General features: G+C 43.5%; 1 protein-coding gene across 2 annotated transcripts in view; it reads left to right on the top strand.

Annotated features, from left to right (window-relative positions):
• ZCCHC14 (zinc finger CCHC-type containing 14) overlaps window positions 1-23,367 on the top strand; it is a 48,463-nt gene that overhangs the window by 5,534 nt on the left and 19,562 nt on the right. For both annotated transcript variants that reach the window (XR_005952376.1, XM_041400580.1), the window contains exon 2: window positions 8,196-8,319. Coding sequence is in view for 1 of the 2 variants with exons in the window: in XM_041400580.1 (XP_041256514.1) it covers window positions 8,196-8,319 (124 nt within the window). In the remaining variant the exon portion in view is untranslated. The remainder of the gene's footprint in view (window positions 1-8,195; window positions 8,320-23,367) is intronic.

Genomic DNA, 23,367 nt, shown 5'->3' with positions numbered 1-23,367 from the left:
TCCACTTTAGAAATGTCAGGCTTCCCCCTCTGGCTCTTTTCTTACTCATTTGAAATGTGATAAAATGGTTCAGTCTCAAACTTGCAATATTTTCAGAAATGAGCTTTACATATAAAGGAAATCCTTGGACAACAATGGTCTTGGGCAGTCACAATATTAATTAGCACCAAATTAATTTTGACTAATTGTATGTTACATGATGAACCTGAGTTTAGGAACCTAAAGGAGTTAGCTGGGAAATGCACCATGCACCCAAACATCAGGAACAGAGCAGCCAAAAAAATGTGTGTTGAGCTCATAATGATGATGTTTTTTCCATGAACTGTTTTCCCATTTATTTTTGCACGGGCTGAATGAAGTTTTTGTTTTAAGAGTGCATTCCACTTCACTTTTTTAATTTACTCTTTTTTCTACTAATTACCTCAGAACTGTTAGTTGTCAGTGAAGCAGCACTGAAGTGAGCCTCGTTCTTAGTGGATAAAGATTCCTCTTGGAAGGTGTTGGATGTTTTAGACTCTACCAGGTCCAAACTGTTTTAATGGAATCATGCCTGAGCTGGAGGAGATCCTGCAGCAGATCCAGAGTGGAGAGGCAGAGCCAGCAGGAGTTAACCACACCTCACAGGCATTCCAGGGGCTGACTTCAAAGGTGCTGAACAGCAGCCTTGTTTGGAAGTGTTTAACCATTTGGTTTAGTGGGTTTGTAAATGTTTGAGTTGCTAAAACAGAGATCCTGTCACCTTCAGTGACAGTGGGTACAACCCTGCCTTTTCCTGGCAGGGCAGAGCTCAGCTTCCTCTGTCATCTTTAGTATTCAAATACTCCACTCTCCATTTATTTGCTCTGGAGTGCTTGTTATCCCTAAGAAAAGCAAATATAGTCCCAAGAACATAGATAAGATTTCTCAGAGCCCACAGAATTTTATTAGAGAAATGCTGGATCTAATTTGTCTGTGGAAACAAGAACCATTGTCATACTTCTACTTGAATTTGACTTCAGTCTTGGAGCCAGTTGAATTGAAGCTGTTTCTTCCTGGGTATTAATTCAAGCAAAAGGATGTTGATATGGTTCAGATCTGTGTTGTTTTGCATGGGGTTTGTAATGAGCAGACTTCTAAATTCCTCGCTCTTGCTTCATGCTGAACCAGAATTTTTGCATTGATTCCACTGGGATAGTTACCCAATAATCAGCATTGGGAGGGATAAACCTTTTAACAGGTGTTCAGGCTGTTACAGAGTTGCAGGGGTTTGGTGAATAGCTGAAGAGATCCAGAAATAATCAGATCAGTTACTTAAGAGCAAGGTCTTAATTTTAATTACAGACCTGCCAAGTCCTGATGATAAATAGTGAAAGTGAACGCTTTTCATGTGTATTATGAATTCTTCTCCAATGCTGCCTTCTTTTATCACCATAAGTGGAAGAAAGAAGGACATTGAGAGGCTGGAGAGGGTCCAGGGAAGGGAATGGAGCTAGGAAGGGTCTGTCACCCCAGGAGAGGCTGAGGGAGCTGGGAAAGGGGCTCAGCCTGGAGAAAAGGAGCTCAGGGGGGACCTTCTGGCTCTGAACAACTCCTGCCAGGAGGGGACAGCCACGGAGCTGGGCTCTGCTCCCAGGGAACAAGGACAGGAGGAGAGGGAAGAGCCTCAGCTGCTCCTGGGGAGGTTTAGGCTGGATATTAGGAAAAATTGCTTCTTTGGAAGGGTGTTCAGGCATTGGAATGGGCTGCCCAGGGAAGCAGTGGAATCACCATCCCAGGAAGTGCTCAGAAAACGTGTGAATGTGGCACTGGGGGATATGGTTTAGTGGAGATCATGGTAGGACTTGGTCTCTCAGAGGTCCTTTCCAACCTTAATGACTCTGTGCTTCCATGATTCTGTGGAGTTTTATTACACTCAAGCTGTTACTTAAGTGAATATTGAGGAGGGGAAGGAGGGAGAGCTAGAATTCAGTGGATTTGTGACCTGTCAGATAATTTCTTTGTGAGTTGTTGCAGAAGAGACAGGGGTGGTTGGCTTTTGGTGGCATCAGGTGAAGAAACAGGGTCAGGTTTGTGCATCAGTGCTGGGGTGTAGAGCAGCAGTGTCTGTTCCAAGGTCTGCTTAGAAGCAGGGATTTGTTTTGATTTTGAGGTGGTGTGAATGATTGGTTTGTAAAATTCAGATTTGATTAATCCAGTACCTCTGTGGTAGATTTATGTTCCTGTTATTAACAGTGTTCACCATTCTTAAAGCAAAGGGGTTTTAGTGGAAATGAGTCTATAAAATCCAGCCCAGCCTTCTTTTGGTCCATCTGTTCTCCTGAATTCATGAGGAGCCTTGGAGCAGGTGTGTGATTGTCCTGTTGTGTTTAAGTACCACATGCCTCATTTCATTCCAGAGAGTCTCCCAGGACAAAACCATCTGATCAATTATCCATTATCCCATTTCCCTGTGAATTGCCTCTTCACCCTTTGTGTTCCTCCTCTAGGAGAAAAGGTGTATTTTGTAGCTGTTGAAACGTGGAGGCACCTGGCTCTTCCAGCTTATTTGGACTGTTGGAACCACTTGAATTTTAACACAAATCAAACACTTCCAGCTGCATCCACATCCCAGTCCAACAAAGCAACTAAATATGTGTAAATTCAAGTGGTGAGCACTTCACTGGGTATGTGGAGAGTGGGGGGTGTTTGTGAGCACTTCTTAACCATCCTCATGGAAGAGCCTGAGTCCTCCAAAGGAGAAGGTTGGAATTTTCTTCTTCTGGTGGGAGAACAGTCAGGAGTTTGGATATGAGTAGATGCAGGACTGGTGCCTGAGGCAGTGGTTTCACAAGACTGCCTTGTTACCACCAAGAGGAAGGTGTTGGCTCAGCCCTGCCCCTCCTGGGCTTGTCTCTGCATTTGGAATTCCACATCCCTGCATTAATTGCTCTCGTCTCCCATTGGATTTAGCCTGATGGGCAATCATATGGTGTCAGCCTGACAGCTGAGTGCCAGCAATGCATTTTTATTCAGATTACTTGAAACCCTGAGTTTGTCCCTTCCGTGGGAGTCAGCCTGAGCTTGCAGGGGTTGTGTCCTTGCCATGAAACTTCTCCTGGAGCACTGTTGCCAACAGGATTGCACCATGTTAAAGACCTTGGTGTTAACCCCAAATAAGCTGCTGTTAATACTCAGTAATATGAACCTGGCAGGACAGGAGTGGAGTGGTTTTTACCCCCTGGGGGCACTGTTCCAATTCCTGGACTCACTCATACACGTTACCTACTCCTGGAGGGCAGTTTATGCTAAAAACCCCCTTTTTAAAGGAGAATTCAAAAGCCACTATGGACAGAAGCATTTCTCTTTGGGACTCTCAATTTATCACTGGCCATTGTTGAAAACATGGGAAAGTTTTCCTGTGTGATCAATGGGAGAATGTGTTTGTGTGGCTTGGGGCTCCAGGAGCTCACTTAACTCCCTCATTGCTCCCATATATTGTTTGCTTTTCCTGAGTAACACATGACCTAAATTTCTTACCTAACAAGGTATAGAAATCCATATTTTGTTCCCTCAGATCCTGTATCATTGTTCCATGGTGCTTTGGGCAGGAGCTCAGTTGATTTTTTTAATTTTTTTTTTTAGTATTTTTGGCTCCACTTCAAACTAAGTCAGCAAATACTTTGCTATTAAACCATGTATTTTCTGTGCTCTGTTTATTTTTCAAAGGAACAGATAATTGCTGTTTTGGTAAAACTCTGACCACATGAAGTTTGACTCCTATCAGTCCTGTTATTTTTATGAAAGACTTTGCTGTATTCAGTGTTAGCAAAGCTAACAGTTACCCAGTTTCCCAGATTTCCCATTTTCCATAGTGACTCCCACTGCCTGGGACAGAGCCACTTCAGGCAGCAGTGCCTGAAAGAGCAGCCCCACCTGTGGGAAGCACCTGGGTTTATTTTCCTGTGTGCTTTTTAATGGATTGAGAGCTTCCAGAGCTGCTTTTGTTGTCACAAGAAGATCTGAACCTGTTAGGACCTCTCTGGTGCTGGGAAGGAAATCACAGAATTAACAAGGTTGGAAAAGACTTTGGAGATCATCAAGGCCAACCTAGCACTGCACTCTGGGGGAAAAGAGGCTAGGTTTGGATGATGACAGGTGAAAATGGGGAAAATGTGATAATGGCAAAAGTCTAGCAAGGAATTCTGTTCCCTTGGCATGTTTGTCATCAACCCCTGGGTCCAAGCAATTGTTTCTCTTCCTGGTAACTCCTGGGGGTGGAGGGCAGCATTTAGTGATCCTGAATAATCTGTGTTGGGAAGGATCCACTTTTCAGTGGCTGATAACAATTTTGGTCCTGTCATCATTGCAGTGGAGAGTGAGGCAGAGAAGAATTCACTCTGAGCCTCAGTCACCAAGCAGTGATCAATTTTCTTTGTGATTTTCAATTGTGCTTTTAACTTGAAATGCAGGAGACAGCAGGGTTTGCATCTGGAAAGTCAGAAGTCCATCTGTGAGCCAGATGCTTTGCTGTGGAGGGAGCAGATCAAAGGGTCCCAGGATCATCAAAGGTTAGGAGAGACCTTAAAGCTCATCTCATTCCAAGCCCCAGCTCTGGGCAGGAGCACCTTCCTCTAGACCAGCGTGCTCCAGTCAAAGATGCAACATTAGAGTGGAGCAAAAATAGTTTTAAGGATCTTTTCTGCACCCACTTTCAGCTTTTAAAGGTTTTGAAGGAGCCTTCAGGCCACTGTGGTGTGGAAGGAATTCCTGAACAATGCAGTGAAGCTATGGAGAGGTGCATCAGAGGGTTTTTCTTCTCCCTGGAAATGCTGTGCTGGGGTAAAATCAGGCAGAATATTTAACTCTGGGCTTGCTGTTAGTTTTGATGGCTCTTTATGGACTGTTTCTGCTGATGTGCTCAAGTAATTTCTGTAGAAAAATCCAGTCTTTTATTCAGAGGTCTAATGCTGTATTTTTTTTAGACCTTGAATGATTCATGGGGTTTTTTCCTGCATTTATAAAATGTCACTCCTGTGGTTTGTTATGATGTATGGCCTGAACATTCCTGGTTCTTGTGGTGCCAACTTATCCATCTTCACTGTGGCCTGTTAGTGCCTCAGAAAACAAGCCTTGAACAGTTCTGGAGCTGCAGATGTTTATTCCTAAATGGCATCTTGGCTTTCTCAGAGATGTTACAGCTCCTAAAAGGTCCAGAGCAATTTGCTCCCTGCTTCTCCAAACCCTTATCTCCCTGGAATGCCTCGTTCTTTATTCCAAATCCAGTTTGTCCTGAGTAGCTGTTTGTGCTGAGCCTAAACCAGGGATTTCAGGGGTGTTCAGATATGGAGAACTCTCCTTCCTGAATTTACTTGATGCTGAATTTCTGCAGCTGAATTTGGACAGGTCCTTCCTGTAAAGCTTTTTCCAGTGTTTCTCCTAACCCTCCCAGGACAATATCTCCTGCAGTTCTGAGCTGATGGGTTATTGTTCCTCTGTTTGGCTTGGCCTCAAGTTGAAGGGAAAAAAAAAAAAAAAAGGATAAAAAAATGCTGTTACTATTTTGGAACTTTGATTTGCAAACCACTTTTCATTATTTCACTTTCCCTAAACAAATCCAAACCGTTGCAGTATCGTGATGTTTAAGTCAGTGGAAAAAATGATTTCAAAATTTGGAATGGAAGCTTTAAGCAGTGGGATTCAGTGGTTCTAACACCATTCAGCTCCCTAACAAAGTGCTCCATTTGGAACTAATCAGAGCTTTGTGATTTTTCTAGGCCAATTTGGAACTGCTTTGATGTGCGACGGGATCAGATAGTATGAGCTCAGGCAGACAAGACATATGGGCTAAATTAATCCTCAGCAAGTCTAGGAAAATTAAATCTTTATGGAAAAAAAAATGGAGGTTATGTATAAACAAAATGCAAATTATAAACTGCACGCGATGCTTGTTGTAAGGAGAGTGGAGAGGAGGGAATACGAGATAAGAGGCAATAAATTGTAACAAACTGCTTGTTCAGAGGTTTTCTGGAGCTGTGTGGCTGCTCTTACCCAGCTTCAATCATTCTGAGTGTTTATATTTGTGATTATTCCGAATATTTGGAACCTGGTTGTCCAGGATAACGCAGCCCTGCCGGAGCTCCTTTCCCAGCTTGCTCCTCTGCGCTGTCCCTTTGCCAGGAGGATGGTGCTCAGCCCTCTGGAACTTCCTCCCAGCAGCCCTGGGCTGGAGGGAGGCTTTAATGAGCTCCAGGAGAGAGGCTGTGTGAGATAAGCTCAGCTAAAGACTTACTTTGGCAAAGGAAATTTAAACTCTTCCCCACCCTCCTGCCAAGCTGGGAGTTTAATGGTTGTTCTAAGGGAAAGCTTGGTGTTAAGTTTTGTTATTGGTGGGAGGCTGTGCTGAAGAAATAGTGAATAATTAGATAAATATAACACTTTTGCATTTATATATGTAAAATAAACGTTTTTGGGGTTTTTTTTGTCAAGAAGTGCTGAAAAGGAAAGCTGCTCCCTGTAACCCTCTTTTTTCCTGACACTCATCTGCCATCCTGGATTGATTTCTTTACACATAGAAGCTTTTTTATGGATGTCAAGTATACAGAGCCTTTCACTTGTTCTACTGCCTTAAAGTGTGTAGAAATCTATAAATGTCAGTCTTAAAATGGAGCTTACAATAGGTAATTGCATGGAGTGGGGCTGTGCTATTTCTGACTTGCATTGTGTGTGCTGACTGACGGCAACATGGAACGGGAGGGTGTGCAAAGTATTGTTTTCTGCAGAAACTGTCCCAGCTCAGGGCACTGTGTCAAGTTAGCAGGGTCTGAGGGAGCCTTTTCCCTTACAGGGACCTGCAGCTGCTGGTTTTGAGTTACCCTGAGTGAAGGAGAATTTTGTTATGGCAAGATGAACTTTTTCTCTTGTGGTTTGTGCCAGGCTAAAAATCCATGTGGAATTCTAATTACAGCTCTCCCTTACCAGCAGCTCAGGTTGATTCCAGATGTAACAATTGAATTTCAAGTCATACAGTTACTCTGAGTAGTTACTGGGAGTGTTTTTGTTGGTCTGAACTCCCTCTTTAAAGCATCTTTTCCTCTTCAAGGTTCTTAAACCCTTTTTTGTTTTGATGTTTCAACCTTCTGCTTGGGCATTGTTAGGATAGAAGTTTCCATTGAAATATGATCATGACAGGTTATTAAATGGCAAAGACAAGAAAATCAGGGTTTTGCTAAGTATTTTTCATTGCAGTCTGTTGTAGAAATGCTTGGGAATGCCTTGAGTCTCCTCCCTGGAGAGGTAATGGAGCCCCATGGAGCTCCCCTGGCATCAGGATGGGGAGAGAATGGGATGAGAGAAACAGAGGGAACTCCTGGCTTAGGATAAAGACAATTTAATAGGGAAAACAAAAGCCACACATGCAAGCAAAGCAAAGGAATCAATTCCCCATGGATGGGCAGGGTTTGGCCATGCCAGGGAACCTCAGGGTCATGGTGACCTGGGAAGAATATTGGGGTCACTGAACGTCCCCTTCTTCTTTCTTCCCCCAGCTTTCCATACTGAGCATGATGCCACAGGCCTGGAATATCCCTTGGAGCAGCTGTGCTCAGCTGGCTGCCCATGCCCTGTCCCAGACCCTGGTGTCCCCTCCCACACCCTGGTGTCCCCTCCCAGACCCTCGTGTCCCCCCAGCCTCTGCTGGTGGGGTGGGGTGAGGACCCAAAAAGGCCTCGGCTGTGTCAGCCCTGCTCAGCAGCGACCGAAACATCCCTGAGTTATCCACAGCTTCCAGCACAAATCCAAACCAGCCTCACAGCAGCTGCTGTGCAGAAAATTAACTCCACACCACCCAAAACCAGCAGAGTGTCATAACATAAAAGTGACATTTGCCAAGAGCCCTTTTCCCCAGTTTTCTTGTGGAAAAGTTAAAATCTGTGGTGTGCAGAGGTTAAAGGTCTTGCAATCTCTCTGCAATTGACTGCTGGGTGACTATTGTTTAAAAAAGAATTATGCTGTAAGTAGCTTTTTAGATTAGCCAAGATAATCTCAGTTTGTGAATAGCTGCTGACTGAAAGCACTTCCCTGAACTGTTACTTGGGGAATATCAGGAGTAACACCCTCGGTTTTGAGAGAAGCCAGCTTCTCCTGAGTGCCTTCCCAGGGGATCCCTCACTCCAGGGAAGGTGTGATGTTTGTGTGTTCCCTCCGTTTATTTTAATGGATTTTTGTACTTTTCCTTCCAGGTCACTCCAAGGTCGGAGACCCCCATCAACAGTGTCAGTAACAGTTTGGAAAATGTGCTCCACACATCCACACATTCCATGGAGGAGTCACTACCCAAAAGGCCTTCGGGGAAACACTCCAAAGGTGTGTCCTTCTCCTCCTTCCTGCTGCCAGTGGGGAACCAGCTCAGATCCTTGGTGGTGCTCAGCTTTATTTTCATTGGGGTTGGAGGCTGGAATTTTGCTGTTTTACTTCTGGGCTGAGCAATGGAAGTCAGAAAGGTTTGTAGGAAGTGTGAGTGTGTCAGGGAGAAATGGCCAGTGAGAGGAGTATCCTGATTTTTCCATTAAAAAATAAACAAGAAGGTTTTTTGAGATACCTTCTCTTGAAATACCAGCTTTGCTCTCAAGAAATATTCTCCAAGAGTGGGTATCTTGGACATTCCACCTCTCAGCAGGTTTGGATAAAGCATATGGTGTTGAGTGTTTCTCAAAGGGAAAAGGCATTGAAACAGTTTGACTGCCATTTCCACCTTTCTCTTGCTTTCCCAAATGGGAAACTGAGTGAGGAGAAGTGGAAGATAGGAGAGAGATCTTGCACCTTTCTCTGTTACAAAATAAATCTGGTTTTTTTTATGCTATATTTTATGCTGACCTGGCTAAAATCTGGGCTTAGCAAATCAGGGTTAATTATTCCATTTCCACACTCCAGGCTCTCTTTGCAAATATGAAAATGTCCAGGCTAAAATGTGACTAAGAGTGTTTTTATTTAATGCATTTAAAAAATCACTGGTAATGAGGAAAGTCTTTGAGCTGGGAGCTGCTCTTTGTGCAGAACAGCTTTTGTGAGCCCCCTAGGGCAGAATTAATCAGGGGAGATATCTGCCCTCATATGTTGCCTTCAAATATCATTAAAAATATTGTCAGGCACCATCTAAATTTTTTAATTTGGAATTTGTTCTCTTTTCTTCTTTTCCACTGGCTTTCTACAGAACTTTGCAAATACAGTTTGATACCAGAGAAATTCAAGAATTTCAAAGCACATCTTCGCTCAGAGGATCTGGTACAGCTCAGAAAGGGTTAAATGTCCCAAGAAATGTTGACTTGCCTCCACCAGCGCTCCTTTTCAGTGACACACTCCACTGTAATCCCAGAAGTGGAAGGAGCAGTCATTTTTTACAGCCCAGTAATGCTGGAAGTAGCCATTTCTCCAGCTGTAAAAACCATCAGGGTAGAAGAAAACGCAGCACTAAGCAGAAGCATGGCTGGGTTTGTGGCTTTCATCTGATTAAAAATAGGACAGGGTTCAACACTGTTTTCATTTGTACTCAGTGATTGCTATTCCAGTACCATATATGCTAAGATTAGTCATGGTACGCTGTGAAAATTAATTAGGTTTTGCTCTGATCTGTTTTTCTCTTATAGAATACCTGCCTCGTGTTCAGTGTAATTTACAGACTGCCTCAGTGATGGTTGGGAAAAGGGGGTGTGGAACAAATACTGATATCCTGCTTTCTGCTTCACCAGCAGTGATGAATTCTCCTTGATGTCTTGGGATTCCTTTTCTTCAGCTTGGAGTGCAATTTAGGATTATTTGCCACCTGAATCCACTGTTCTTGACTTATATTCCTCATTTTCACAGCAAACAGCTCTTAATTTGGCAGGACCCACCAACTTTTTAACCTGGAGCACATAAAACTGTCATTAGAGCATGGGATGCTTGATTTTCATGTTGTTACTTTTTAGTGAGCCTGGTTTCAGACAGCTTGACAGGACAGGATTTCTCCCTAGTAGTAAGGAGCTGCCCAAGGTCATCATTCCTCTCCTGGCAAAGCCCTGGAGCTGGAAGTGTCTCAGTTAAAAAGGCTGGAGCTGAAACATGAGAAAGAAAAGAAAAATGAGAAAGGTGCAGTATTTGTTGTGCTTAGCTGGATTAGAGACAGTTTGAATTAACCCAGGGAATGTTTTAATCCTGATTTGGAGACGTGTCAGTAATTTAATTTACTCTCCACAGCTGAACAGTGACTGGGGTTGTAGCAGCTTGGACCTGAAAGCTCTCAGTGACTGTGTTTTCCTTAATCTGCCACTTTTGGCATCAAATGTTGGAGTTCTGCATGGGAGGGAGGCAGGAAGAGAGGAGCATTCTGCTGGATCCTCTCAGTGGCAGTGTGTGTGCTCTTGGAAGTGGGAGCTGGAATGTTTGTACAGCTTCGTGCAGAGACTTGTCAGATACCTGGGAGTAATTTCACCAGAATTGTGCTGCCTCAGGAAATGAGTTTATAACAGGAGTGTCAGCCTGAGAAGTGCACCAACCTTTGCTTTTACCTCAGAGGCCCAGCTCGCTGTGGGAGCAATGTCAGGCATTAAATCATAAATTGTGGAGTGATTGGATTGGAAAGGGCCTTAAAGATTGTCTAATTCCATGGGCAGGGACACCTTCCACTAGCCCAGGTGCTGGATCCATGCTGTAATACTCAAGTTGTTGAGAGTGGTGAGCAGCAAACTCTTGGTTTTTTATCAAAATTCCTCAGTTTTTTTTCCTGCTGTTTCTCCAGGCTAAACCCCTTTGTCCCTGTGTACATATCCATGGTAAAATGGAATAAACCACGTGGACATTGCTTCCAAGTGAAACTTGTGGTGCTGGGAAGTTCTGTGCCTGCTGACATAAATATTTTGGGGATCTGTGCTCTATCTGAGCTTTTCTTTTATGAAATAAAGTTTAAAAATTTGCCCTGTGCAAGTCAAGAAAAAAATACAGATGGGTTCTGACAGAAGGATGTGGGGCTCTTGTGAAATTCAGCAACTGTAACAGGCTCTGTGAATTGTGCTTTTTATTCCTGTTTTGAGCAGTGATTTAGGGCTGTTCAAAGCTGTTTCCACAGATGGGGAATTGTTTTAACTGGAGGTGGCTTTGGGAAGTGGGAGCTTTCCCTGTTCTCAGGATCTGGCTGTTGTGCTGGAAGCTGCAGTCAGGCTTGTTCACAGGTATTGAGGCACTGACAGATCTCGCTGGTCAGGCAGAGCAGAGATAAACACAGAGATTCTTGGGTTACATGCAATTAAAATTCCAAGAGAGATGTGTTGATTTCTGTCCCTCTTCCCACTGTTCCTAGAATGTAGTCAGGTTTTAATAATGGTTTTAACACCATTTGAATAAAACAAATTCAAGTAAAAGTTGGGCATTTTTTTGTCCCCCAGCCTTTCCCAGTAGAAAGTGATTAAAAAAAGTCACGAGTTAAAATTGCTTTTCACTGCTTTGTTTTGCAGGCAATCCTCTGCTGGTAACAAAGGGAAATTCAAGAAATTCCATTTCTATTCCAAAGTTCAGGAGGAGCTGTGTGACCCATGGGAAGCCCCGTGCACAGAGCTAATTTTTAACAAGCCTGTGGATGTAGGGTTGGGGTAATTCCCAAAAGAGAGTAGTTATTGGTTATCACAGCTGACTGAAAAAATCGGCTTGTTTTTATTTGTTCAAAAAAGCAACAGGAATTTTCCATGCTCCAGAGATGTTGTTAATTACTCTTTTCCTGTCAGGTTCCAAGGATTTGGCCATTAGGTGGAGAGCAGTGGAGGCAAGTCCTGCTCTCTGCATGTGACATATTTTAGCAATGTATTAAACATGCTCAGTGACCACAGCATATTTTCCAAAAGCACAGAGGAATTAAATGCATTAGACCAGATGTTGAAGTGCAGAACAAAAGCATCTTTATTATAAAGACAACATAAGTTACAAACATCCCAGGACAGAGACTGTGCAGGCTTCATCCTGCCACTGCTCTCAGTAAAAATCTCAGTAAATCAGTCAAATCCTGGTTTGTCTCAGCCTCTGGGTGAAGTTTCCTGCCCTGGAGGTTTAGAAGTTACTCATCCCTGGTCATTTTGCAGGTGGCCCTTGCCATGTCCCTCCCCAGAGCAGCCTGGACAGTGTTTTCCTCAGCTGAACAAGTCTCATTTTCTGCAAAGTGACAGGAACTCTCCTATTCTTGTGTTTCCTGTATATTTATCTTGCCTTTCCTCTGTTGCCACACAAAACCCTCTAAATTGTCTCCACGCCAGCCTGATTTCAAATGAGGCAACTGTTGAAATCTGATCCTTCTACAGTGAAGCTGAATCATAATTCTTGCAACACAGGATCTAAGGATAGGCACAAACTGCTTCTGGAGAGTGAGGAGTACAGCTTTGAGATGGAAAATGGGGGCAGGAGGCTTTAATCTACAATCTCTTCTCCATTTAGCTCTGCTGAGCACAGGAAAACCAATTGCTTAATTGAAGGGATGCTCTGAGTCCACACACAAGGTCCTGAAAGCCTTGATGTGTCCCAGACTTGGATAAACACATGGAACAGCACATGGCTGACTGGATGGAAGTCTATGGGCATGAAGGAAAACAAGCTCTAAATGCATCTCAGGAATATATTGATTTAGTTTTCAGTCAATATTGGGATGTAAATCTGTCCCTGTTTGCTGAATCCTGCTGTGCCTAGGTGGGATCAGTTGGAGGTGGCTTGTGGTTCTTGTCAGGTACAGCCAGTGTTGGCATCTGAATTATTTCATGACAATAGGCAGCAGCAATGGGTGATGTCAGCCTCCCAGAACGTCTCACCACTATTTTTGCTGCTCTGTTTTCCTTGGCAAAATGTGTTTGTACGGTCTTGCACCTTTTTTTTCTCTCCCACTTCCTTGACTCATTCTTTTTCCATAAGAAACCAGGCTGCAGGAGCTCTCCCAGGTTAATGGCGACCGACAGCCTTTTCCTCTTGAAATGTTTGACACCAGCCTGCTGAAGGCAGGCAGAAAATACAGGGGGAGGGGAAAAAAAGCTCTGAAATCTATTTTGTTCAGGTCCAGACTTTAGACTGCCTTGCTCTGCATCAGTTGTGGAGCTGGATTATTCTATTTTTAAGTAACTGCATCATCTCCAACAATATTGGGTCAACTACTGGTAGGGTAGGGCTTAAAGAAATATTTAGGCTATGATAATCCTTCAGGAAAAATCTCCCTCTCCCAACTGTATATAATTTTTCAGCTGTTTGTGTATGTCCTTGTTCATTTTCCCTCTGAAGGGAGAGCTCTGCTTCTAAACTTGAGCAATGTAGGTTGAGATCACACACCAGGCAGTGCATTCCTGACCTTCTGTCTCTGCCACACGAGTTGTTTGAGGAATATCAAGTATTCAGAGTGAATTCTAGAAGTCAAACCCAAGGATTAGCGTGCTCCAAAAAAACATGCTTGGATGTTGGATATTTTCCCCTGTTCTAGAGGATTATTGTATGTTAAGGAATTTTCTGGTGATGCATAAATCACATTGCTCAATGTGGAGTTGAGAGTTCAGTTCAGATTGGAGGTTTGATTTTGCAATAAAGACAATACTCAAGTTTAGGGGTTTAGAAAACATCAGAAATGTATTTCACCTCATGTTTTTATTGATAGTTCAGTTGTCCTCTGCTTACAGAAGGCCATTTTATATCTCCAAAGCCAGGGTGAGTGGTTGTTATGGAGCTGGGAGTGGAGCTCCTCGTGCTGGGGCTGCACTTGGACTCTGACAAATTGATGTTGTCAGCTGTTAATAAGTTAACTTGTATCTTCTCTCCAGGTTGGAATCAGTATTTCTTTGTCACCCTCATTGTCTCCTTTTCCCTGCAATGAGCCTGGTCAGGAGAGATCTGGATTGCTGTGATAGGATGGAAGGGGAGAGGAGGCAGCACAGACACTGCCCTGACTGCATGGGGAGGTGGCTCCTGGCTGCCTGCTCTGTCACAGCTTCTGTGCACGTCTGAAACTGCTCCTGGCTGGGGTTGGGGATCCATGGCCCCCATTCCTTCCCTGTGTGCCCCACAGGGAGCACCCCCAGCTCACCCAGAGCTGCAGTGGAGGGGATGCTCTCTGGGTTTACCTGTGGCTCTTTTGGAGTTCATCTCACAGAGCATTCTTTGATTTCCTCTGAGCAGTTTTAGTTGTGTCTACACCATCTGCCTTGATCTCATATTTCCCTAAAATAATGGATATCAAGCATTTAACCTGAGGGCTTTATCCTGAAGCTGCTGAGTGATTTTCTAACTTTGGTCTTGTTTGGATTTCCTGCCTGTTTTTCCTCAGTGAGGAGGTGGAATCACTCTGCTTGGTCTCTACCTAATTAACTGCTGAGCCTGTTGATTAAATTCATTCAAATTTGACAAAGCTATTTTAGAGATTTTATTTACAGTGGTGTCTGCATAGAAGAGACTCATTCATGCTTCCTCCAGGAGCAGTGAGAACAGCTGAGGAACAGTGTGGATCTGTGGGAAATAAGGCTTTGTTTTGCTCCTTGGTAATCCATAAAATCCCAGAATTTGTGTTGCAGGAGACCTTAAAGCTCACCTCATTCTACCTCTGCTACCTTCCACTAGCCCAGGTTGCTCAGAGCCCCATCATTTATCTTGCTTTTATTTATCCTTGTGTTAAAAATAAAGATTTGTGTGCTGAGCAATACAATTTCCTTATTAAACAGTAGGAAATGAGCAGTTTTCTGCTACAATAGGATTTGACAAAGAACACTTAATTTGGAGTAGTCCGTTCAGTTTGGCTTCAGTGGGAGCTGGATGATACTTTTGTTTATAATTAATTTAATCAAGCTACTTGGAAAAAATTAAATTCTAAGAATAGGATGCTGGTAAATCCAGCTCTGCCAAGGATTTTACCTCTTTGTAATGCAATCCTCAGGCACATTCCTGATCTTGGGTAAGGACAGTGTAGTCATCAATATCTACAATGAGATTATAAACTCATATTTAATATTATCTGCCTTTTTCCATGGCTCTCTCATGAGGCCACACATAGGATGTGCATTCCTAGAAGGGTTCTCCCATTTCCATGTCTTTGGAGTCCTGGAAGTGCCTTCAGTGGCACAGGAGTTGTTAATGAAGGTGAAATTAATGGTCATTACCTCAACAGCTCTGGAAGCAGCAGCATGACCTTCTTCCCACCATGGAAACAACAAAGCAACTTCAGCTTTTAATTAAAATCGCATTAAATGGTGAAAAACAGTTTTTCTCAGATCTTAATGGAAATGGCTTCATACAGCCCATCTTCTGAGGCAGAAAAAAGGTGTTGGGAGAGCTTTTCCTGTGGTGGAACTAATGCTTAAACCTGCCTTGTTACTGAAAATCCTTAATTAAAAGCAGGAGATGAATTTTAGGGATAACAAACACGTAATTCAAGACTGAGAAAAAAGTCAAAAAACCCCAAGAAGGTACATTTTAACTGCTGATTTTTGCCTCCTGGCAAATTCCTGCTGCAACCTGAAGGGAAGTGGCTCAGTGGGGCTGGACATTCCTGTGTCTGCTGCCTGCAGATTGAGAGAGGGATGTGAGAAATGCTCAGAAATGCTCAGCTGTTCCTCGTGCCTTCAGAATGCAGCACCCTGGAACATCTGGGGATTTCTGAAATAGCCCATTTTGCTGCCATCTCAAACAGGGCCGTGCAAGAATTTAGGAAAGAATCTAAAATAAATGGCTTGCTTATCCTATCTAGGCCCACATAGCCCTTAAACAAAATTGGATAAAAATTGGCACTTTAGAGAAGAAAATAGGAGTGATTCACACTTATTCCTAGAAATCCAGCACATCCCTGCCCATTTTACATACTGTCACCACTGTACTAATGACTAAATGGCAATTTTCTGGTGCATGTCGTGCTCAGGAAGCTTTTACAGCTGATTAGTTGCTAGCTGGTAAATGTTCCTTCCCTTAACAGTTTATTCCTAAATCCCCCCATTTTGCAAAGCACATTTTTCATTTCCATCTACCTTTCTGTTTAGATGAATTCTTGCCTCCAAAAGCTGAGGGTAATAGGTTTAAAGTACAATAATTTTCTCAATAGGTAGCTGGAGTTTTTAGAGGTATCTGAATATACAAGTTAAAAATGGTGTCATCTCTCACATAGTTTTGGGTCCAGACCTGCAAATTTCTGGGTATTTAAAATAAATCTGAGGTTTCTTGCTTGCCTTTGATGTCAGCATTAAAATTCTCACTGGGGGCTTTTCTCTGCAGACATGGGAGGCTGTGATTTTTGGAAAGAATCAGACTACAGCAGGGAAAAGATACCAAATAACTGTAGGACTGGAGAAGTGGGTGATCTTGGGAACTGGAAATAAATAAATGAAATTGGGGCTGTACAGCCTGCCGTGAAGCTGGGGAGGGATTCTTCATCAGGAACTGAGTGACAGGACGAGGGGGAATAGCTTCAAACTGAAGGAGAGTTGGTTTGGGATGGATATTAGGGAAGAATTCTTGGCTCTGAGGGTGCTGAGGCCCTGGCACAGGTTCCCAGAGCAGCTGTGGCTGCCCCTGGATCCCTGGAATGCCCAAGGGCAGGACATTGGGACTTGGAGCACCCTGGGACAGTGGAAGATGTCCCTGCCCACGGCAGGGGTGGGACTGGATGAGCTTTATGATCCTTTCCCACCCAAACCATTCCATGATATGAAAGAACAAATGTGAGAAGAGTCAAAGCAGTGGAATTCTGTCCATTAATTCAGTTATTTTGGGGTTGTTTAAAGGAAGTTATGTTCTTGTGTTTAATGACAGCTTAATGGAGTTTTGATGAACGGCGTCTGTTGGGAAATGCCAGAGCAGAGCCTGGTCTTGGGACCTGCATGACAAGATTGCTGGGGAAGGGAAGCATCTGGAGCTGTTCTAGGATTGCTTTTGTGGACTCAATTGAGAATGAAATCTCGTTTGTGGGTTGCAGACAGTGAGAACTGGGAGAAGTTTGAGGAGTGCCGCTGCCCCAAACCCTATGAATGTGGTTCCTTGTACTCCCTGGAGCATCCATGGAATTGTGGATCTGATCTGTTCCTTTGTGCCACACAAGTAGAGGAGACAAATAGTCAACTTTGGCATTGTTTAGGTGCTTTGAATTTTCATTTCTAATTTAATTTTCCCTTGTTCTTTTAAGCTGGGGAGTCACAGGCTGTAATTATGCAAGACAATGCTTTTGATTAAAGTAAATTTTCTTTCTTGGGTGCACAGAAATGCTAAGCTAAAAGGTTAATGTTTCATTTGCTTTCTGGCTTGTTCTTTTATTTCTCCCTGGAAAAAAGAAGGAGAGGGCTTGCTGTGCTGCATGACTTCCCTGCTTGGAGTGGATGCATTTCATCAGTGGAGGGTGTGGGTGCTATTTTTAACCATCACTCAGAGGGGCAGCCCTGCTAAAATTACATCATTAATATTCCCAGCTGAAAGGAAATGGCAGAAAACACAACAGGGCCTTTGGAGTTTCTCCCTATTGTGTTTTCCACTCCTGGGGGTGAATTATTCCAGGTGTATCATTCCAGCAGAGTTGTTTACAATGAGTTCTTGTGAAGAGGCCCGAGGAAAAGTGCAATAAGTGAATTTGTCTGCAAAACCAGCAGGTATTAAATGGGTCTTAGTGGTTTGGAGAGCTCCTAGTTTGTATTCTTCCCTGTCCCTGTTATTAAGGAGTTCAGGGATTTGCTGGATATCCAGCTGTTGCAAAAGAAGGTGAGGACCTGGAGCTTTAAACCTGAATTTTTGCTAGAAGTGGGGTTTGTTCCATTCTGTAGGCCCTGCTAAAGGATCTGCTGGTGAGTCTGGAGAGTCAAAGCTTCAGGAGATTTTTAGTGGATGGGGTCTGGTGTTTTTTGCATTCTTTTTAGCTCAGTTTCTGGGCATTCTCATTGCCCTGGCAAATATCCATAAAATCTACTTTGGGCTTTTCCCTCCAGTGTTTGCTTCATAGATGTGTTACAGTTATCCAGTAGTTGTGTGGTGTCTCCAAATCAGTTTAACTGCTGAATGAGAATTCCTTCTGCCTCTTTGAATCACTGGTCAGATCTTGTCTGGGATCCAGAAAGAAGGAACAATGAGTTGTACAAAAGCAGAAAAAGGAACAAGAATATTAAAGCCTGAGAACAGAGACACGAAAATTGCCACAAAAGGGGAACCTCACAGAAGTGACTGAGCAGGGATATTTGTTCCTCACTGAGCTGAGCACTTGAATGCATTTGTGGCTCTTGGCAAGACTGTCTGTACTCAAGGATTTTCTATTCCACATGAGTCCCTTAGTCTGGTGTTTTTACATGGCATGCTAAGAGAATTTTTTGTTGTTGTTGTTAACAAGGCTATAATTCTTTAGAAAATAAAAATTGAAGCTGCTATAAAATGACTTTGTCCTTGCTGCTCCTGCCTGTTATTGCAGCCTTAGTCATGAGTTTCCAGTGCTGAGCCTGGTCCCAAAAATGCAGCAAACAGCACGTGCTTATTTACAGGAGCATTAAACCCTGCTGGCCTGGAGCAGCCCATCCAAACCAGGCAAGCTGCTTCCTTCATCTGCTTTGGAGACTGAAATGCTGCATTTCTCTGCACTTGGAATCCCTTAACTCCTTTGGGTAGGGGCAGGAATCCTTGGAGCCATCTGATCCCGGTGCTGTGGTGTTTTAGCACCAGATGCCCTTCGAGCCAGGGCACGTTGGCTGAGCAGCTGCAGCCTCATCCCCTCCCTCTGGGCTCCAGCCATGCCGATATATGGTTACAAACTGCACCCTCAGGCTGCAAAACAAACAGCCCTGTGCTGGGAGAAATGTATATTTATATATGGAGCACTCAGCTCCTGCCTTGGGGACTCGAAGCTGAAATCCTGCCGGGCAAATCCTCATCAGATGCAGTTGGGGTTGGGTTCATGTGGGTTTTAATAGAGCAACAAAGATTATGATTAGCTGAGTGGTCTTAAAATCTTTATTCAGTCATGAAGTGAATAAAATCTTGGATGATGGAGGGAAACTAATGGGTAATGACAGCTTTAGCTCAGTTGCCCTTTTGCTCACCTCCAGCCAAGGGTTTGTGGTTAGTTCAAGCTGCACCCAAAGGTGCTTTGGGTGTTGCTGTGGGACTCCATTTGTCCTTTTACATTTAGGACACTGCTCCACACTTCAAAGCAAACCCCAGCTCAGGTCCCCAGCTGTGGTGGCCACCTGAATGTGTCACTTTTTGCCCGTTTTTTGGTTTTCTTTCTGAGGTTGGAATCCTCTCTCTGAGCTCAGGGTAAGCAGCTGCTCTGTGCAGACCTCAAACTTCAAAGCCTTCAGCTGAGCTGGGTTGGGATATTTGGGATTTAGGGAAGTCTGGATTTCTGGGATTTGCTGCCTTTTAGCAAAAAACCAAAAGTTTTCCGTCAGTTTTTCCATGGAAAACTGACTTTGCATGTGTAATTTTGTAGGTGAATACAACTTTCAGATCAGAATTAATCATGAGGCTCATCTTGGGTTTGAAGGGGCTCAGGGAATTTTTATGTGCCAGAGAAAATCCTTTCTGGGGAAAAGCAGGATTTTTCTCTATGATGAGCAAAGCTCCTCTTAAGAATGAGAAACAAAGCCAACATTTTGTTTAAAAGTGCTCTAAGAATAGTAAATAAAATAAGCACTCCATCAGATAAAACCAGACTAAATATACAACTGCATCTTGCTTACACAGAGAGTAAAATTATTTATATCCAAAGTTGAACATTTCTCTTGATTTCAGAGATGTTTTTGTTAGATAAATTCAACACAGGCAGCCTGCTTATTTAAATTGCCTGTACAAGGCTGGATGTTAATGGTTCCTGGAGCTGCCCTTCACCCCAGAGTCTGGGCTTTGCTCCCTTTTGCAGGAATTTTCTCCATGTTTCTGAGCTAACTGGGAGAAGGAAAATGAGTCACTGAGCATGAGGTCCAGGGCTGCATTCAAAACTTACACTTCTCACTTGGATGCAAGCAGTTGATTAGCTGCAGTCCCAAGTGGAATTAGGCAATAAATACAGTGTGCAAATGAAATTCCTGGAGCACTTTAAACATGCAGCCCACAAGGCACAAAACCCGAGCACGTGTTGAACCTCACTGGGACTGATCTCTCTGAATTTGTTGTAGAATACCTTTAACCCTTCAGTGTTGCACATGCCATGCTTGAAAATGCCATGGTATCAAATCCCATTCTTCAGGGTTCCTTTTTCCCTTCCTTCTGCCTGGTAGCCCAAAGAGCTGCATCTGTCCTTGGTTGGAATTAAGGAATATATTGCTGGGTTGTCCCTGATCTCAAACTCCTGCAGCCTCTCCTGGCTCTATACACAACTTTTTGCACCCAGAGCTCCATTCCACATTTCACAGCAGATCCTGGGGGATGTTCCCAGGCCCAGCACCTGCCCAGTGCCATGTGTCGGTGCTCAAATTTAGGAGCTGTTTCACAAATCTGGCCAATCCAGCAGCCCTTTCTGGGTACTTTATTCTACAAAAGCTTCTTCTGGCCTCAGAAAAGAAAAAAAACCAAAGACAATTCATCAGGCAGTTGTGTGCTCAGTGGCCGTGGCAGGAGGGAGCAGGGATGCAAAGTGCTCCTGGCCTCAAGGATTTGGGCAGAAAACCCTTCAAAACAGTGCTTGAAGCCATGTCTCTTTTTTTTTTTTTTCAGAGCAGCTGAGTGGTTCTTTAGGGTTTTACATTTTCCTGTCCAGATGGGAGTTTTCTCCAGCCCCCAGCACAGGCACTTTGGGGTTTTGGGAAGCTTTTGAATCCAGGGAAGTTGCACAACCCATCTTTAGGTTGATTGACTTTTGTGGTTGGCTGAAGTGCTGACAGGATCATTCAGGATTACTCAGAAAATGCATTAATTCAGTTAAAAGCTGAGGTATATAGGCTTTCTTTAATTTTAAATATCTGTTTTGGAGAAACATAAGAAGGTCACTTAGTTGGCAGCTTAAATCAGCCAAAGTGAGGAAATAGCAGGGACATGAGAACTCCTGGTTTGATTGGGGTGAGTGATACAATCCCAGCCTGTTACTGCTTCTCTGGGCTGCCAAAACTCAGCTCATGGCTTTGGTTTTCAAAAAAGCTGTGTAATTATTTCCTGTGGAATATTGCACTTCATAGGCTCCAGCCTTGCTCTGCAATTAAAGCAGCACTGATTTGTCACCTGAGCTCATGGTGGAGGGATGTGTTGGTTTGGATCTTAAATATTCTGTACATAGGAAGAACTCTGAATTTTCTCACAGGAAAATGCCAGATCTGAGAGCTTTTCCTCTGCTGACAGAAATTTTTCATTATGTCCATGAAACTTTAATTTCCAGGGTTTTCCTGTTGAGGAGCAGCCAGCCAGAAGATTTTCTTGCTAACTAGCGAGACTGTTCTGTTTGCTTACAAGTTTTTTCCCAGCTGCACTTTCCTTTTCCATGGAAAATCTGTTGTCTGCTCATCCCCTTTTAGTTTTAAGGGTTAGCAGCAGAAAACTGGATGGGGGATGCTGTTAGGAGGCTGAGCAGGATCCAAATGAGTCCAACTCGAATTGTATCTTCATTTTTCTGTAGCACTTCAATAATTTTAAATATTTTTTTTCAATCTAAACATGAAGTATTTCTTAGCAAGCAGCAGCTTTATATTTATTTGCAGAAAGTATTTGGGATCACTTCATTGTAAAATCAGGCCTCTTCACTTGGTGTTTTCTCCATCTGTAACCACTGCAGGATGTGAAAACAGGTTAACATCTTTATAAATTATCCTTCTGGAGAGGTCTGAGATATCACTAATATAATAACAAAAGGTCATTTTCACTTGACAACTTAATGCAATGAACTGCAGAGAGAATTGCCTCATCTGTTCCTACATCTGACTTTTCTAGAAGTAGCAAAGTAAGATGATTGTCAAGAAGAAACATTTGGTTTTTTACCTGTTTTCCCTCAATATTTGAAATACTTCTCCATGCTGTTGAGTAGGAGCATTTCCCCCTCTGGTATCTCCACAGACAAGCTCATGGCTCGTCAATGAAGTTAATGATGCCTTTTAATTGTTTGCTGCAGTTCCGTGTAAGGGTGTGTTTGGTGGTTTTTGCCTCCCCAGCAGCAGTTTCTGTTCCTGCAGCCCTCCCACGGCACAGAGCACCTCCTGTCCTCCTGCTCTGGACTCTGGCCCATCAGCTGATGCAGATCAGAGATCTCTGGGGAGGTTTGTGCAGCAGTTAATGTGTCATGGAACACGCCAAGGTGTGTTTTTGCTGGCTCTGGAACAGAGCAGAGTTCAAGTGGAATGGTTTCAGTGCCATCCTCTCCTGATATGGAGGGTTCAGAGCCTGCTGGGTGCAGGGTTGGAGCTTGGAGGTGAGGCTTTGGGATGCTCTTCCAGGGAAATCTTCCTCTGAAATCCCCTCAGGGACAGCTCAGCAGGGCCAGCTCTTTCTTGCCTTTAGTGACAGATCAGATAATTAGAAGAGAATATTAAAAGATCTGTTAGAATCTTCTAATATCTGTTAGGAGATAATATTGTCATTCTGTGGTTTGTTAAAGGAGTTTTAGTAAATAAACATGAGTCTGACCTGATCTGAGCTCCTGGGACAGTCCCCATCCCTGGGGGTGTGCAGGGAATCACTGGATGTGGCACTCTGGGCTGGTGACAAGGTGAAGATGTGTCACAGCTTGGGCTTGATGGCCTTGGAGCTCTTTTCCAGCCTCAGTGATCCTGGGATAGCACCAACACCAAGTTCTTGGCACCCTAAAGATGCTGATCATGTTTAGATCTCAGTTCTCATCCTACAGACTCAGACCCTGTTATTTGATTCTGCAGGTTTTCCTCAGGCCTCCATTAGTCCAGTAAAGGAAGAATTGAAGTTTTGAGAAGTAGAAGACAGGGAAATCAAATTTAGTGATGAGAAAACTTAGTCCCTGTGTGTTTGTGCAGAAGAGCATCAGTGCATGTGCTGGAAACAGGAGGGTATCCTGAATTTTTATCATAGCCTGGATAAAAAGCTTTAGAAAGATTTAAAAAGTGAAAGCAGCAATCCAGTTTTCTGCAAAACAGCAAAGAAAACCCCTCTCTTAAGCTGATAATTATAAGCAGTCAAAAAACCCAAACAAAACCCCCACAAACCCTTTAATTTCTGGTCTTTTATTGCTATGAATGTGCTTTGCATGGAGCAAATGAATTATTTTCTCTGTTTTTCTTCCCTCCTGCCTGTATATGTGGGAATCTAAATCCCGGTGGGTTTCTGGGGAGCCTCTGTGGGATTTGTTCCCAGATTTTGGCATCTGCTGGGCAGCAGGAGTTGGGTAATGCTGCTTTGGAAGCATTTCTTCAGCACAAAGAGGAGATGATGCCTTGTGAAAGTGGTGGGGCTGCATTTCTGCCCACTTCTGTGTAAGCAGGGATGTGGAAAGGATTTTATGAGGTCCCTTTTGTTCCA

This window comes from Onychostruthus taczanowskii, unplaced genomic scaffold (assembly GCF_017590055.1).
Source record: "Onychostruthus taczanowskii isolate IOZ18803 unplaced genomic scaffold, ASM1759005v1 scaffold18, whole genome shotgun sequence".
NCBI classification, from domain to species: Eukaryota; Metazoa; Chordata; class Aves; order Passeriformes; family Passeridae; genus Onychostruthus; species Onychostruthus taczanowskii.
This window is presented reverse-complemented; position numbering and strand designations above follow the sequence as displayed.